Source organism: Lissotriton helveticus, chromosome 12 (genome assembly GCF_964261635.1).
Source record: "Lissotriton helveticus chromosome 12, aLisHel1.1, whole genome shotgun sequence".
Taxonomy (NCBI): domain Eukaryota; kingdom Metazoa; phylum Chordata; class Amphibia; order Caudata; family Salamandridae; genus Lissotriton; species Lissotriton helveticus.
The window spans coordinates 267,678,568-267,694,463 of record NC_136073.1 but is presented as its reverse complement, the minus strand read 5'-3'; the positions used below and the strand labels follow the sequence as shown (position 1 = coordinate 267,694,463).

General features: G+C 44.6%; 1 protein-coding gene across 8 annotated transcripts in view; it reads right to left on the bottom strand.

The window, feature by feature from the left end:
* Nucleotides 1–15,896, bottom strand: part of PMFBP1 (polyamine modulated factor 1 binding protein 1) — a 2,317,386-nt gene that overhangs the window by 1,413,749 nt on the left and 887,741 nt on the right. For all 8 annotated transcript variants that reach the window (XM_078668626.1, XM_078668631.1, XM_078668625.1 and 5 more), the window contains 2 exons: nt 4,943–5,026; nt 807–974 (listed from right to left, as the gene is read on the bottom strand). In XM_078668626.1, coding sequence (XP_078524752.1) covers nt 807–974; nt 4,943–5,026 — 252 coding nt within the window. The remainder of the gene's footprint in view (nt 1–806; nt 975–4,942; nt 5,027–15,896) is intronic.

Below are 15,896 nucleotides of genomic sequence, written 5' to 3'. Positions count from 1 at the left end.
GCACTGATATTCAGAGGCATACTTTGCATCATTTAAGTGAGAACCAAGCAAAGATTTTATATAAAAAGCATGCATATTGGGATTTTATTCATTCTAATTCATATTGATGTTAAAAAATCTAGCACCTTATAACTCATTTTAAACAGTAATAATTGTCTCATCAGTTGAGTTCTTTATATTATTTTTAATAATATTAATGTATGTGGCATTATTGTGATGGTTTTTATTAACTTATAACAATAAACATTTCTTCTTCTTCAAAGAAAGACTCAACTTTAAGATTGAAAAACTGATCAGGAAGGTCCTGATAATATTTCCTAACAATTTGTTTAAAACTTTAAGAGGATGCATGTTCAAAAATCATACGCCTAAAACAAGAATTTTATAAGGCCTTAAACTCCTAAAAACTCTTATCTGATGTTGTGAGCTGTATAATGTGTTGGTAAAACTGTGTATTGATTTAATTTAGTTGTTGACAGGTCAGACACCCAGGCCCGTGGTTTGCCGAATGAAGCAGCAGTTGTACGTAAGTGAGCAGCATGCAAAACGCTCACATTATTTTAGAGTGGTGCATTCATCATTTTCATCTAAAAACTATGCTGTTCATGCAGATTGGGGTGGGTCCCCACCTGGTGAAATGCTGCAGGTTCTAACCCTGGAAACCTTTATGCATTCTAGATTGCCAGCTCTAGTTTGCTTGTCCTTTATCAGTTACTGTATAGTGTTTATTCTCGGGTCCTTTCAATGGTGGGACATCTTGAAATTACTTTTCACAAGCTGAAGGTTTTTTGAAACCACAAACATACCTCTTGTTGAGCTGTCTTGTGCTTCTCCCTCAAGATAGTCAGTTCCATCTCTAGCCGCTGTTTGTCGGAATCTGCTTCAGAAAAATTACTTGTGCACCTTGTCAGTTCCTCTTTAACACCTTCAAGTTCAAACTTCAGCTTTTCCACTTGCTCCTCCCTCTGGGTAAGCTGAACAGAGAAGAAAGCTTTCAGCACAGAAAACTAACAATCCTTCTGTGCTAAATGCCACTTGTGAGAGCTTTTTTTGCTAAAACCATCTCATAAGAGCATCACTGAACGAGCCCAATGGATACATTTTCTGTCCTAAAACCTACTCTTAAGCACATTCTGTGCTACAAACGACACATAAGAGCATTCCTATCTAAGCTAATGGCTAATATTTCTGTGCTACACCTTGGTCATCAGACATTTCTATATTACACTTAACTTTTTCAGTGTTACTCCACATTCATAAGATCTTTCTGCCCAAAACCCTACTTTCATCAGCACTGCTTAGCCAAATTAGTGATGGGTTTCTGGGCCAGGCCTGAATTGTAAAAGCTTTCTGTACCTGACCAAATTTGTGAGAGCTTTCTGGGAAAGACCCAAAACACATGATTTTAGGTGCTTCAGTGTTTTAACAACTTTTTGTGCTAAGCACTAACCATACAAAGCTATTTTGAGCTAAACTTTGTTCAGAAAAGCTATTTGTGCTAGACAATATAGATTTGGCTTTCTGTGCCAGCCTAAGGGCTACTTTATTACAATACCTTCGTGAGTACGTTTGTGCTACATTCTACATGACCGCTTTCCATGTTAAACCTTACTTTGTGAGAGATTCTGTGCTATTCCTTACTTGCAAGCGTTTCAGTGCTACATCCTAATAACTTATAAGGGTAACTCTACCCATAAAAGAATCTGTCTGTGCCCTACTTGTAATAGCATCTTATGCTAAACTCTACCTAAAGGGTTTACTGTGCTACATTCTACTTTGAAGAACTTCAATGTTACACATTGATTGTTTCTGTACCACACCCCACATGTAAGAATCTCTGCTACATCCTACTAGTAAGAACTTCTGTTCTATACCTTATTTGTCCTCCCAATCACAGTACATGCACATTGTCATTTCTGTTCTACCCATTAAACTGACGATGCTTTGTATACCATTTTGCACCTAACACAATAATACATTTTAATGTGTGTTCTGGCAAGACTGCCTTTTGGCAAAGCCCCGGTAATGAAACCTCCTTGAAGCAAGTAAAACACAACATATATATTTATTACAATAAAAGGGGCATATGGATATATCTATCAAGATTAATGCATTTCAAGAGGTCATGTCAAACTCCTATGTGTCCCCAGTCTTCTTCCTGCAATCACAGTAGTAAAGATTGTGACTACTCATCATCCTACTGGACTCATGCGAATACTATCCAGCCCTTCCTTCAGGGTGTGTTACTTTAACCATAGGGAAAAATAGCAAACGCAGAACAGTAACTGGCTGTAAGGGAAAGCAATCAGAATTGGGGGAACCAGATATAGAAAGGAAAAACATTCTAATATGGCAGTCAGGAACCCACTGCACCAGAAGGCTTGTTTGTCTCAGGTGCGGCCTTCAAGGCAGATGAGGCAAGCACAAGGACCTAAATATGATATGCTGGTGTGGGCCTGGACGCAGTGTGAAAGACAAAGATTTGATCCAGGTTCTTTAGAACATCAATGTTCACTTATATCCACTATGCTTGCAAGAAAACATCAATAAAAGCTAAACATGCAGACAAAACCTACAGCAGTTGTATTTTTTTTTGCAGACACCAAGCAATTGATTTGTCTCAAGATAAAATCCATATTAAGTGAGCAGACTATATGAGAAAAACAAAACAAGCTTCAGTACTTCACAGTTCCCTGTATGTTGGTACTCTTGCAGATTCCTCTTTCCAAGGATCCGAATGGTTGCAGACATTTGGCATGGTTCCTACTTAAGAGGAAGACGAATCAGTAGAAGACATGCTCAAGTCTGAAGAGACCGAGCTTCCAAGAACAGGAGTTGCCTTTTTATCCATTACTAGCTGCCCGTCCCGACGTTGTCCGGGTATGAATTGCTGCCGGCCAGTAGTATATTGTTTTGTAGGATTTCGTTTTGATAGCATTTCTTATCTGTGCCAGGCCTGTGAAACACTCCAATTCACAGTGCACTGCTGATGCACTTAAGAGTGCGAGTTCAGTAGTGTGTGAACTCGAGTTTCCCTACTTTATTTTTCCTTGCTTCTTCCTATATAGCGCGAACTCGGCAACATGGCATGAGCATAATTTACATTACAGAAGAACATATTAATTTGTGGTAGGCACGGGGAGACAACGCGATTTGCCTGGAATCACAGGATGTTGAGCTGATGCCGAGATTCTAACGGAGCTCCCCAGCTCTAAAGTTCGCAATTCTAGAACTTGTGGAGGGAGGTGTGTCTAAAAGTGTATGTCGGCGCTGGCCATTAATGAGAGAGACCTGTGCATTTTTCAAATGGGTGGTGAAAAAATATGAGTATGTTGCTGGAGATGTGGGCCGCCGTGCCACCAATGTACTTACCGGGGGATGGTAAACACCCATTATTCCGCAACTTTCTTTCCGCATACCATCACTCCGCATACTTTCATTACGAAAGACCATGACTCCGCAATGCCATTATAATGCATGGCATTACATTTTATATGCTTTTACCACGCAAACATTTACAACGAAATTCGGTGTAAATGCATGAATGGTAAAAGCATGTTTTTTTAAAATGTTTGGATAAGGTAAGTATGGGTATAGGGGTATATGTTTTGGGGTACTGAGGTATATGTTTTGGGGTGTTTGGGTATTTTAAGGGTTCAGATATAGTTTTGGGTTAGGGGGTACAGGGGTAGTTTTAGGGTTTAGGGATAGGTATGGGTTTTGGGGTACAGGGGTATTTTTAGGGTTCAGGGCTAGGTTTGGGTTTTGGGGTATAGGGGTATTTTTAGGGTTCAGGGGTAGGTTTGGGTTTTGGGGTACAGGGGTATTTTAAGGGTTCAAGGCTAGGTTTGGGTTACAGGGGTATTTTTAGGGTTTAGGGCTGGTTTTGGGGTACAGGGGTATTTTTGGGTTCAGGGGTAGGTTTGGGTTTTGGGGTACAGGGTTATTTTTAGGGTTCAGGGCTAGGTTTGGGTTTTGGGGTACAGGGGTATTTTAGGGTTCAGGGGTAGGTTTGGGTTTTGGGGTACAGGGTTATTTTTAGGGTTCAGGGCTAGGTTTTGGTTTTGGGGTTCAGGGGTATTTTTAGGGTTCAGGGGTAGGTTTGGGTTTTGGGGTACAGGGGTATTTTAAGGGTTCAGGGCTAGGTTTGGGTTTTGGGGTACAGGGGTATTTTACGGTTCAGGGGTGGTTTTGGGGTACAGTAGTATTTTTAGGGTTCAGGGCTAGGTTTGGGTTTTGGGGTACAGGGGTATTTTTAGGGTTCAGGGCTAGGTTTGGGCTTTGAGGTACAGGGTTATTTATAGGGTTCAGGGCTAGGTTTGGGTTTTGGGGTACAGGGGTATTTTTAGGGTTTAGGGATAGGTTTGGGTTTTGGGGTACAGGGTATATTTGTAGGGTTGAGATGGGTTAGTGTTTAAGGGTGTTGGGGTATTTTAAGGAGTAAGGGTGGGTTATGATTATGGGGTGCAGGGGTATTTAAAGGGAGCAGGTGGGATTAGCACACAATATGAGACATGGCATGAAGGGCGGAATGTACAACACGCCCCCAGAGTTTGTCACGCCCCCAGCACACGCCCACAGCACAACGCAGACACGCCCACAAGGGACTATTTTGCTGGCACGGTTCTTTTACCTTTTAAATGTATATGGTGGGCGTCTGCATAGCCTATGTCCTTCTGCTGCAACTGCCCTTTCCAACGCTGTATTGGGTGTGGTGATTGGTGCTGTGGTTCCTGAGATTACCCGCCTCAAAGGTTTGGGCTCTCTCTTTATTATATTAGTATAGATATAGATTTCATGGTTCTAGTCTGGCAGGGAAGGTGAAGTGCTTCAGGGATAAAATGAGGATTTTGTTTGAGCCCAGAGAGCTCTGTCCTAATGTATGCTAACCCATGATGCTGGTAGGATGGCAATCATTTATGTTTCAATTCCCTATACTCACCTGTGTCCGGCAGATCGACTGCTGTTCCTGTAGTAATGCCACATCTTGCTGGTGGAGAGCAACAGCATCCTCTCTCCTCTTGACCTGGGAAGTTGCAAGAATATGTCTTATTATACCATCAACTTATATAATGTGTTTATCTATCTTTGCTTGCTCATTTTTACAAACTGGATTTACCATTCTTCCATTCATTAGTGCTCAACGACTGATTTGTTTGCTTTACTCTTTCATCCAGTTTGTTTGTTTCTTTCTCTTTCGCTAGAAGCAATCCACTAAAAGCCATAAATGTGTGGACGTTGCCCCTTTTTTTACCAACCATCTCCATTCCTTCCCATCATTTTCATCATCAGTTTCACAATTTGTACTCATATTTTCTAGTTTTTGCATCCACTAAATTATCAAAGTATCAATTTCTAACCAACAGTTTTGATTACCAGAAAGACAAAACGTTTTAGGTACCTGTTTTTCACCAAGACAAAAGCAAAGAAAGGGAAATACACATTCAAACATTAACTTAAATTAAGGGATATGGAATATTTTTGCAAGCAGCTATTTGGCAGAGGGTGCCGACCTGATCAATCCTATGGAAAAAGCAGGTAATATCTGATGAACACTATAGATGAGCATGTACAGCTCAGGGAAAAGAAATTAGTTACTTACCTGTAGCTGCAGTTATCCAGTATTAGTATCTTTCATAGATTCATATGCTTGAATCATTCCCGTCGTCGAAGTGGGAGTTCCACAGTAACATAAATAAAGCAGTAATTACTAAGTCTCATAGGCTATCATGGAGAGAACCATGCAATTAATAGCCTATCTACCTCCTTGTCTAAAAAAGTACCAAACTTAGATATAACCAATCAGCAACCAGCACTGTCTAGAACCTCCCCAAGAGAGGCTGTGACCCTTAGTTTTTCCAGCACAAGTGAGAAGAGTAATACTGTAGTGTCAGAGCAGCCTCTCCGGGGAGGAGGGTGGGTTGCATGTGAATCTATGAAAGATACCAATAATGGATAACTGCAGTTACAGGTAAGTAACTAATTTCTTATCCAGTATTGGGGAATCTTTCATAGATTCACATGCTTGAATCAGAATAGTAAGCAGTTACATACATTTAGTAAGCACCTTAGTGGATGGCGGGTAGTGCCAATAACACTTCCCCATTGTATTCCCAAAAGGAATACTTTTTGAAATTGCAGGTGCAAAGTAAAAACATATAAAAGGCATTGACCTGTGCAATTAATTTATCTATTGTCTCCCAAACATAATTATATAATTTTCAAATTTATAGAATACACATCCTTAACATTTTTTATTTATATTGACTATAGAATAGAAGTCCTCTACTTAAAGAGGCTCACCAGAATTAAATAAGTTTTGTATAACTGCCTGTCCCACAGCTGCGTCTGCCTGCTGGGTCGACTCCAGGCAGTAATGATGCGTGAACGTAAGCGTTGTTTTCCACGTTGCAGCTCTGCGGATCTTTTCCAGTGGCACACTGGCGAACATGGCAGCTGAAGTAGAGACTGCCCGGGTAAAGTGTGCTCTCACTGTTCTTGACAATGGTTTGCCAGCCTTATTGTGGCAAAATGGAATTGTGGTTGCAATAGAAGTTTTAGAAACCGCAGTGCCTTGGCGGCCTTGCCCGTAAACCACAAACAGTTGATCCATTTTGCATAAAGGCTTAGTCCTTTGCAGATAGAATTTAAGACATCTTTTGATGTCCAAAGTATGCAGAGCTTGTTCTGCAGGCGTAGAAGGATCCGGGAAGAAAGTCCTTAGAATGACAGGTTTGTTCAGGTGAAACTGAGAGGGAAGCTTAGGAATACATTTTGGATTCCGTCCTGAGAATAACCATATTGTCCGTAAAGAGAATGAACGGATGTTTTATGGTGAAGGCTTGTATCTCGCTAACCCTTCTAGTTGATGTGAGGGCTAACAAGAGAGCCACTTTTCACGTTACGTATTTGATGTCGGCCCCATAGATGGGATCAAAGGGTTGTTTCATCAATTGTGATAGGACAATATTCAAGTGCCACTCTGGGGGAGGAGCTCTGACAGGCAGGAAACTACAAAACAATCCTTTCATGAATTGATGTATAATTCTTGTAGAGAATGGAGATGGGTGTTTCTGAGGAATATGCCAGCACTGATTATTCCAAGAATAGTAAGTATGGTAATATTTGTTCTGGAGCAGAGAGATGAGGATGCAACTTATTACACCATAGACCAAACCATTTCCATTTCAGTCTGTACGTCTTGCTGGTGCCACCAGCACGAGACCTGGTGATAATATCTTTGCACTCTTGCTCAATGGTTAGATCCTTAAATTCGAAGAATTCAAGAGCCACGCATGTAACTGAAGAGACGCTGGCTCCAGATGACATATCTGACCCTTGTTCCTTATCGTATAGTTGGTGTTGGTAACAGACGGATTGGCTGGGCTCCCGAGAAGAGGAGAAGCTCTGTGTACCAGTGCTGTCTGGGCCATCGGGGGCTATTAGAAGAAGGTGGCAGTGTTCCATCTTCAGTTTCGTAAGGACCCTGGGTATCAGTGGAATGGGGGGGAAAGCGTAAGCATACATGCCTGACCAGCGCATTGAAAGGGCATTCCCTCAAGAATTTGGAAGAGGGAATCTGCTTACAAAGAATCGGCATTTGGAATTGATATGAGTTACCAACAGATCCAAGGCAGGTTTTCCCCACACTGAAAAGATCCTCTCCAGCTGTTCTTGTTCAAGCTCCCACTCGTGGCAGTTGTCTTTTGTTCTGCTCAGAGTGTCTGCCAGGGTATTCCGAAGTCCTGGCACATGTTCCGCTGTCAAGGATATCCTGTGAAATGTTAGCCAGTTCCATAGTTGCTGGGCGTCCTGTGAGAGAGATAGCGAGTTGGTTCCTCCTTGCTTATTGATACACAACATGCTTGTGGTGTTGTCCGTGCGGACAAATACCGATGAACCTCCTATTCAAGGGAGGAAGGCCTGCAGGGAGAGAAAAATGGCTTTCAACTCCAGCCTGTTTGTGTGCATCTGACGCTAGGACAAGGACCCTCTTCCCTGAATCTGAAGGTCTTGAAGATGACTTCCCCAACCTTCCATGGAAGCATCCGCTGTGACTATGAATTTCAGGATAAGCAGCAGGAAAGAGAGACCGTGAGACAGATGAGACTTCAGTGTCCACCATCCGAATGCCTCCTTCATGCGTGGGGTGATAGTTATCACGTTATCGAAGGATCCCGTAGTTTGGATCCATTGACATTGGAGTTCTTCTTGCAGAGGTCTCATATGCAGATGAGCAAGCGGCACTAGGTCGATTGTTGAGGAGAGCATGCCCAGTAGAGATTTGTATGTTCTCATAGAAGTGTACTTTCTTTTGGAAAGCCTGAGAGCCAGAGCTTGCAACCGGTCTTGTCTTTCCTGTGAGAGGAAAGCTTTGTTCTGAATGGTGTCCAAGTCGACCCCTAAAAACGTCATTGTTTGACTTGGAGAGATCAATGACTTTCTTTGGTTTATTGAAAGGCCCAATTTGTGAAGCAGGTCCACACAATCCTCTGTAGCAGCCTTCGCTAAACGAGCCGATGGAGCTTTTAGGAGCCAATTGTCCAAGTATGGAAATACTTGATGACCTTTGTTCAGCAATGCGGCTGCCACTGGGGCCAGAAACTTCGTAAAAATCCATGGAGCCGATTTGAGGCCGAAAGGAAGGACTCAAAACTGATAGTGGGTATCAGCCACTGTGAATTGGAGGAATTTGGATGTAATTGGGGTGAATAGGTACATGAAAATAAGCATCCTCCAGATCCAATGAGGTCATGAAATCTCTGCTGTTGAGGCGCAAAAGGATGTCTGAGAGCGTGACCATTCTGAAGGTTTGATCTTTGAGGAATTTGTTTAGTCTTCTGAGGTCTAAGATAGGTCTCAACTCTCCCGATTTTTTGCGAATAAGGAAGAAACAGGAGTAGAAACCTTTCCTTCTCTGAAGTATAGGAACCTTTTCTATTGCTCCATTTTCTAGCATAATCTTCGCTTCTTGTTTGAGTAAGTGAAGACAAGGAGGGTGCGATCCCTTGGGTGGAGTGTTTGGTGGGCGCTTGGTAAATTCTAGAATGTTGCCATAAGATATGAGGTGCAATACCCACTTGTCTGTTGTAATATCGCGCCACAGACTGATATGTTTGGAAATGTTTGCACCTGTTGAGAGGGAGTGAAACGTAGCTGGTACCATGTTGAGATCACTGTTTGCGATTCTGGTTTTCTGCAAGAGCACTGCCTTTAAAAACCAGCTGTTGTTGGCTTTCGATAGGACGGTTGTTGTTGGTATCCCTAGAGATATTGTGGCTGGATGGATGGTTACGCTGGAAGCTTCCCCTATAGCTTGAAAAGCCACAACCTCACACAGCCCGAAAGGGCACTTTACGGTACTGTAGCGTACCTAATGCTTTAGCGGTGTCTGTATCTGGTTTTATCGGTAGGAGAGCTTGTTCTATGTATTTTCCAAATAGACTATTTATTTCAACAAACAACCTAATTGTCTCTTTTGGTTTCTTTCTTTGTTTTTTCCTCTTCACTTCTTTCCTGTGCTTTAGCTTTGGGGTTTTTCTGACTTAGCGCCAGGACACTCTTTGAGTAGCCGAGCGCTCTATAAGACCTTTTTTAACATAACATAACATAACATAACATAACATAACATAACATAACATAACATAACATAACATAACTATCTCCATCATAAGCCATATCAAGTATTTTTGACTGCATTTCAGGGCAAAAAGACGTTGCTTTAAGCCACCCTTGGCGACTTAAAACAGCCGCACTTGCCAGTTGTCGAAAGCTCGTAGTGGCTATATCCACATCACAGCCTATACGTTCGGCCGCTGTGAGTTCTCCTCCTGCCAGGACCTTATTAAATTCTTCCTTGTTTTCTTCTGGAATAAAATCACTCATAGCTCTAATATTGGACCACATTTGGCAATCGTAGCGGCCCAGAACAGCTAGCGCATTAGATGCTCTGAAAGTGACTGCGGACATTTAGGAGAATCTCTTCCCAATGGAGTCCAAGCGGCGACCTTCCTTATCTGGTGGAGTCGATATGGGAGTGGACAGATTTTCTTACCTCCTTTGGGCCGCTTGGGAAATCACAGAGTCCGATTTGGGATGACCTGTAAGACATGCAGGGGAATCCTCAGGTGCCCTCTATTTTCTGTCAAGTCTCGGGAGCACCGACACTACAGAAGCTAGTGTCTTCATCACTTTAATTCCCTCCTGCAAGATATAATCAATAATGGGTATTGATCCTACTGATTTTCTTGATTGTTCTTTAAAATCATAAAGAAAGCAATCCGATTGTTTGACAATAGTAGGCAGATGAAATCTGGCCATCGCCCTGTCCATCAGGTTATGAAACCCTGCAATATCCTCTGGAGGTGAGTCAGAAGGATGAGGAGGAGGATGAGGAGGAGGAGGAGGAGGAGGAGGAGGGGAAGCGTTGGTACCACACAATCATCCCATTCATCCGCTGGAGCCACACAATCATCCCATTCATGCGCTGGAGGAGGCGGATCATTAATTTATCCCTCCCTCAGAGGTGGTTGGGTCCTCGGTAGGCGGCGTAGGGATTATAGGATGTGGCGTAACACTAGGCATAGTGGGAAGAGGTAGTGGAGGTGACATTGGTGCTAAAAGTGGAGGTGGTAGCTCCTTTTGGGGCAGAAATCTTTTTTTGTAGTCCGCTAGCATGGCCTGTAGGTCTTGAATTAGAGACTAAGGCAGCTGAGCAGGTTCCTGGATCAGCTGTTCATTATACCTGAAATGATGGTACTGTGTTGGAGGAACTGGATAATGCTGGTTCATCATCAAAATAGTCCTCATCCTCCTCCTGACACTTGACATTTAATTCTGAGGGACTATGAGCCGTCCCAAATGGACCATTGTCATCAGTTTCCTCCACGTACAAAAGATGACTAGGAACTAAAGGTGAAATCTTTGGGGTCTGGAAATCAGGCTGCAGTGACGGTCTGGGCTTTGTAAATGGAAGTAGAGTCAAGGGTCCGTCGACGGTGGAAACAAAACTGATGGCACAAGCAAACTCGCCGATGGTGCCGTGGTCAAGGCCGTCGACGGTGGATGTGTCGTCAACGATGGAGTCACCGTCAACAGTGGGTGTCTCGTTGATGATGGAGTCTTAGACGACGGAGGAGTTTTCGTTGATGGTATTATCGATGACAAAGGTAATGCCGACGGTATTGGGCTTCTTATAATCGCCGTTGAAGTTGTCGACGCCATCGATGGTGAGACTGACACAGCTGATGATTTGTGGCCAGATTTGCATCTAGAATGTCCTAAGGACTCTGGCCTCTCCTTACCTCCCTGAAGTCCCAAAAGAGTGAGGTGAACTTATCTCTGAGAAGACCTTAGGTTGTTTCTACTTCTTATGAGATTCTCTGGTCAAATGGGAGGTTTTTTGGGTGCTTTCTGCCCTCCTCAAGGTGACCCTCAGGTGACCTCGGCCTCTTATGTGATTTAGAGGAAGTGTCGCTCTCTTCACCTGATGATTCTCCTCTCTTCTTCTTCAGCCAGAGTAAAAGTCTGCCGTCTCTGTCTCTGAGAGTTTTGTTTGAAAAAGAGCTGCAGATTTTACATTGTTTTGCCTCATGAGATAGAGGCAATAAAACCAATTCTTCTCGGTGTCATCAATATGCACCCTCGTCTTTCCCCAGGACTTACAAGGTCTAAATAGTCCCTTCTTATCAGACATTGTCAATAAAAGCAAGAAGTATGACTTATCTGAGAGAAATTGTAGAAGAACTGAGTAAAGCTCAAGGAGACTGGAGGTAGATAGGCTAGTAAATGCATGGTCCTCTCCATGATAGCCTATGAGACTTAGTAATTTACTGCTTTATTTATGTTACTGTGGGACTCCCACTTTGACAACGGAGAATGATTCAAGCATGTGAATCTATGAAAGATACCCCAATCCTGGATTACTGCAGTGGTTTAAAAACCTTTTCAGACACTGAAGGTGAGTGATGAACAAATTAACTTCAGAAATGCTCTTTCTGGTGGGTACTCAATTTAACTATACATTCCATGCCATGAACCATATCGTCAGGTGCCAGTCTGGATCCGGCTGATTTTTAAGCATAGTCCCTGCACACCAGTGGGTGGTGCCGCGTATCTCTGCATTGATTGTGCTCCCCCTACCCTCCCGGAATTGACGACTGGAGCAACATTTAGGTGTCACCCCAGTGCGCTGATGTCAGTTTCTTTCTGGAAATCAACCATGCCTTCAGAGCAGAGCCCAAAAATCAAACAACTGTGCTAGCGTTCATATCTTTAATTTGGACCTTTTTATGATAAAGTGGCCATTCCACAGACCTGGGATGGGAAAGGACAGTGAGGAATCGAAAGCATGAAGGTAACTAACGTGTTCTTCTGATGGGTAATTGTAATCGCACATTCCTCACCTTGTGAACAGATATCAAAGCAGGACTTCCCCCGGTGGTCAGTCTTTGGAATGACTCAAGCGAAAAAGTCCTGTAGGGCCAAATGGCCAAAATGTAGTCCACATGACAATGAAGTGGTAGCAGCCTTAGCCCTGCTGTAATGGGCCCTCAACCCTTGAAGAGGCTGCTTCGTAGTCACTGCCTAGCAGATCTTAATGTAGAGGATGTGTCTGCACTACTTTTTCTTTCTTTGCAAACACAAGGAGCTGATGGATGGAGCCCTGAAACTTTTCGGACACTCACCCCCAGTCACAGATATGGGTTGAATCCATCATCATTCTTTAGCTCACTTCGCCACCCCAGTTCAGACCCAGCCATATGCAAATCAGTCTTGAACCTGTTCCTGACTGCCTTGGAACATCCAAACCAGGTCTTCCCTGGACCGGAAACAAGCATCCTGGGACCGGTTTTGGGGTAACACCTCTCATCAGCGAGGCTGGCTTGAATCTAATGACAAAGTGAGCAAGGGACCCACGTTGGGCTGGACTGTTACCATGAGTGACCTAATGGTCAGCAGGAAGGTCTTCAACACCAAAGAATGGCTCACAACCTCAGTAGGTTGATATGAAGGTGAGTGTACACTGATCTCCACTGTAGGAGAGTGGGGTCTGCAATCCTATGGTCACCCCAGATTTTTGCTTTTTGCTTCACTGGTTTACGCCTTTCCCTGGCTGTGGGCCTGCTAATCAGACCCACAGCCTAGCTGTTCTCTCTCTAAATTGACAACCATGTACTTTAGGTGCATTTACCAATTGGTACTGGGCCACTTTTTCAGTCCCTGTACAGTGTACCTTAGGTATCCAGGGCATAGGTGTACCCAGGGCCTACCAGGGGCTGAAGCATGTATTATGCCACCCCTGGCTGGCCATCTAAAACTGACACAACTGGCTGCATGACAGCTGGGGCAAGGTGGTGTAATCACCCTTTGCTATAGATATAGTATACCTATATCTAACCCTAAAATGGACACATATATTCCAATCAGTCACTCCTATGGCAGGCCTTATCAATCCTGAAGTCAGAGTGCTTGGAATTATGTGAGATGGTGCTCTGGCATGAGCTGAGCCCGTCTGCAGCTTGTTGAACCAAGTCCTAATAGCTGTTCCATGATAAAGCTATACCATATACTCTTAAGTGCATTATCAACCTCGCGGTTAAATGCTAACTCTGGTATAACATTATCAAAACATGTCGAGTAAGGTGTCATACGAATTGGAATACTACCCCCTCGCCAATTCTGGCGACGGGGGTAGCATTCCACCCTTCTAGAGGGACACGACATGTATGTAACTGTGAACCCCGGTTAAAGTTAACTCGAGCCTCAGCATCACAAAATGGATGCTGCCACCACAGACACAAGTCTGACCTCCTGCTGCTGGGAGTCCTTCCAGCGAGGGAGGCTTGGACAAAGGTTTTCCTGCCTTGGGAGGTGCTAGCACCACCCCAGACAGGATTTTGTGTATTGGGTAGGACAGGCCTGAAAGGAATGAGACATGCCTGGGGCACACAAGGTGTCCTGTGCATACACCGGTTCAAACCAGTTGCTGGGGCATCCCTGCCCCAGCTCTGGCAGGAAACCGGACAAAGGATAGGGGGTGTAGCCACCCCCCTTCCTCATCCCACCCAGGGGAGGGACCTAGTCAGTAGTGCAGCCCCCTTTAGGAGAATAAAGGTAGGAGCTGGTCCCATTCCAAATTAGATTATCCTGAACAATTCTACGAGAAGAAACTCTGGACTTCGACGTTCTGCTCCACCGAAGACTGAAGAATCTCCCTTGTGGACAAGGAGTGTCCACCCTGCAACTGCAGGCACCATCAAGCGTCCAGCGGCTTCACTTTGTCGTCTTCCCTCGAGGATCCAGACTTCAGAGCCCGACGAGACCCGGATTTCCAGACCTCTCCGACACCAACCTACATCTGCAGCACAGCTGAGATCCGTGGGTGCGACGAGACACGTGGGACCGGCCATCTTGAAAGAAACTGCACTTCGCTTCCAGCACGACTCCCGAGGTAAACTCGACCAAGTGCTTTGGGGATTGAGAAGCCCCAGCCCCGAGCAGCCCCTGCACAGAAGATCAGCCCTCCAGCTTCCACGAGATCTGCGTGGGGCCCTTCTGCTTGTTTGCTGCTCGACGCGTTGTCTGGTCACTTGCCGGCTGGCTTGTGGCCTCCTAGACGACAAACCTTTGAATCTTCACTGCTGGTCTGGTTGCTCCAGACTGGCCCTTGCTCCCTTCCAAAAGAGGAGCACCCTGGACTCTCCTAGTCCGCACCAGACATCTTTTCCACTCACCGCGTGGGTTGCCTTTACCAAGGCCTGTTGACTCCAATCCCGGCTCCGACACCGCCGACAGCGAGAGCCTGCGTGCGACAGCTCGTGCCTCCATCCTGGTCGTCGAAGACACCTTCTGGTCCACGTGGCTGCAGAGTCAAGCGTCCACTCTTCACCTGATCGCAACGACAGCACCTGGTTCCTTCCTTCCTGGTTCCACACCGGTCACTGGCTAGTGACTTTGAACACTGTCCCCTCTGCTTTCAGGTCCTCTTCTTCACTGATCCACCCTTGGATCGCACCGGACATCTTCCTCCTGGTCGCCTGCAGCATCTTTTCTTCCAGGCTCCATAGACTTCAACGCGAGAACCCGACACACTTAGACACCTATGCACCCGCAGCCCGTGGGTGAGGTAACGAGAGCATTTCGGTGCTCAAGGGTAGTTTAACTGTTCTAGTGTCCAGTTCCACAATCGTTTTAGTCCTACCTAGTCAGGATTGTCCGTATCACCTTTAACTTGAACTGTACTGTCCATAGACGTTGTTACGCATCTCGCGTGTGAGTTCACACTGTGCACACATGTCCCGTGGGCCTCCTATTTCCGACACACTTTGACACCTATGCACCCGCAGCCCGTGGGTGAGGTAACGAGAGCATTTCGGTGCTCAAGGGTAGTTTAACTGTCCTAGTGTCCAGTTCCACAATCGTTTTAGTCCTACCTAGTCAGGATTGTCCGTACTCACCTTTAACTTGAACTGTACTGTCCATAGACGTTGTTACGCATCTCGCGTGTGAGTTCACACTCTGCACACGTGTCCCGTGGGCCTCCTATTACTTACCTAAGGTGAAGATAGAGTAGTCCTAGCAAACCTCCAGCCTCTGGACAGCTCCATTCTTTTTATCGACTTTCACATTCCACTTACTTAGTATATGGTTTGTCGTGCCCCTAGGGCACCATTGTAATTTTCTGCAACTTGTCGTATTTTTCTTAAGAGATTGTCATGTGCTTAGCCCTCTGACCTCATAAAGAGTTCAGAGGTGTTGTTATTAATAAATATATTGTTTATTTTCATAACAACCTGTGTGGTGTCCTTTCATCTGGTATTCAAGGGGTTATATTGTGGTAAAACAGCTGGCTTCACATGCCAAAAGAGTTTAGCCTAAGACTGCTTTGTCCATGC